We start from the raw sequence: 912 nt of genomic DNA on the forward strand, positions 1-912 counted from the left end.
TCAGTTTTAGCGTCACTGCTCCCTCACCTGGCAGCGGCCTCCCCCCCTGTCCTCTTAAGGGTGTTGGGGTTGCGGATCAGCTTGTCCAGCATGTTTACGATCTGCCCGAACTTGGGCCGGTCGGCTCTCTCTCGCTGCCAGCAGTCCAGCATGAGCTGGTGGAGAGCCACGGGGCAGTCCATGGGCGGAGGCAGCCTGTAGCCTTCATCAATAGCCTTGATCACCTACCAAACAGAAGATGGCATGAAACACTCAGCTTCAGGTAGGTTCATTTAAGGTCATTTATGATATGCAGACAAAAGAAACCAGATCGTATTGTTGGTGTTATGAGAGTTCTTAGTTCAAGGGGTTGAATGATAAAACCTAACCTAAGCTTCCTGTTACTGACGACCTTTTATGCACTTTTCCTCTGACTTACGTCTTGGTTGCTCATGTCCCAGTAAGGTCGCTCCCCGTACGACATCACCTCCCACATGACCACGCCGTAGCTCCACACGTCACTGGCTGAGGTGAACTTCCTGTACGCTATGGCCTCTGGGGCCGTCCAGCGAATGGGGATCTTGCCTCCCTGTAATTGAATGCCAGGCTGATTAATAAAAGCTGGCAAATAAGGTGACAGGCAGACAGAGCGCTCACACTAACACGCTCACCCTGGTGGTGTACGCAGCCTCCGGGTCGTCCTCTAGCACTCGAGACATGCCGAAGTCAGACACCTTGCACACCAGGTTGCTGTTTACCAGGATGTTGCGAGCGGCTAAGTCACGGTGAACGTAGCTCATGTCGGAGAGGTACTTCATGCCTGATGCAATGCCACGCAGGATACCAACCAGCTGGATGACGGTGAAGCGACCGTCATTCTTCTGCAAGAAAAGATTCGATTAGATTAGATTCAACTTTATTGTCATTACACAG

The 912-nt window shown here is 51.9% G+C and overlaps 1 protein-coding gene across 1 annotated transcript in view; it reads right to left on the minus strand.

Annotated features, from left to right (window-relative positions):
• epha4 (EPH receptor A4) overlaps positions 1 to 912 on the minus strand; it is an 80,338-nt gene continuing 79,426 nt past the window's right edge. Inside the window, 3 exon segments of the mRNA XM_015390559.1 lie at positions 1 to 224; positions 419 to 568; positions 651 to 860. Coding sequence (XP_015246045.1) covers positions 24 to 224; positions 419 to 568; positions 651 to 860 — 561 coding nt within the window. The 3' untranslated portion in view covers positions 1 to 23.

Source organism: Cyprinodon variegatus, unplaced genomic scaffold (genome assembly GCF_000732505.1).
Source record: "Cyprinodon variegatus isolate N-32 unplaced genomic scaffold, C_variegatus-1.0 Scaffold504, whole genome shotgun sequence".
NCBI lineage: Eukaryota > Metazoa > Chordata > Actinopteri > Cyprinodontiformes > Cyprinodontidae > Cyprinodon > Cyprinodon variegatus.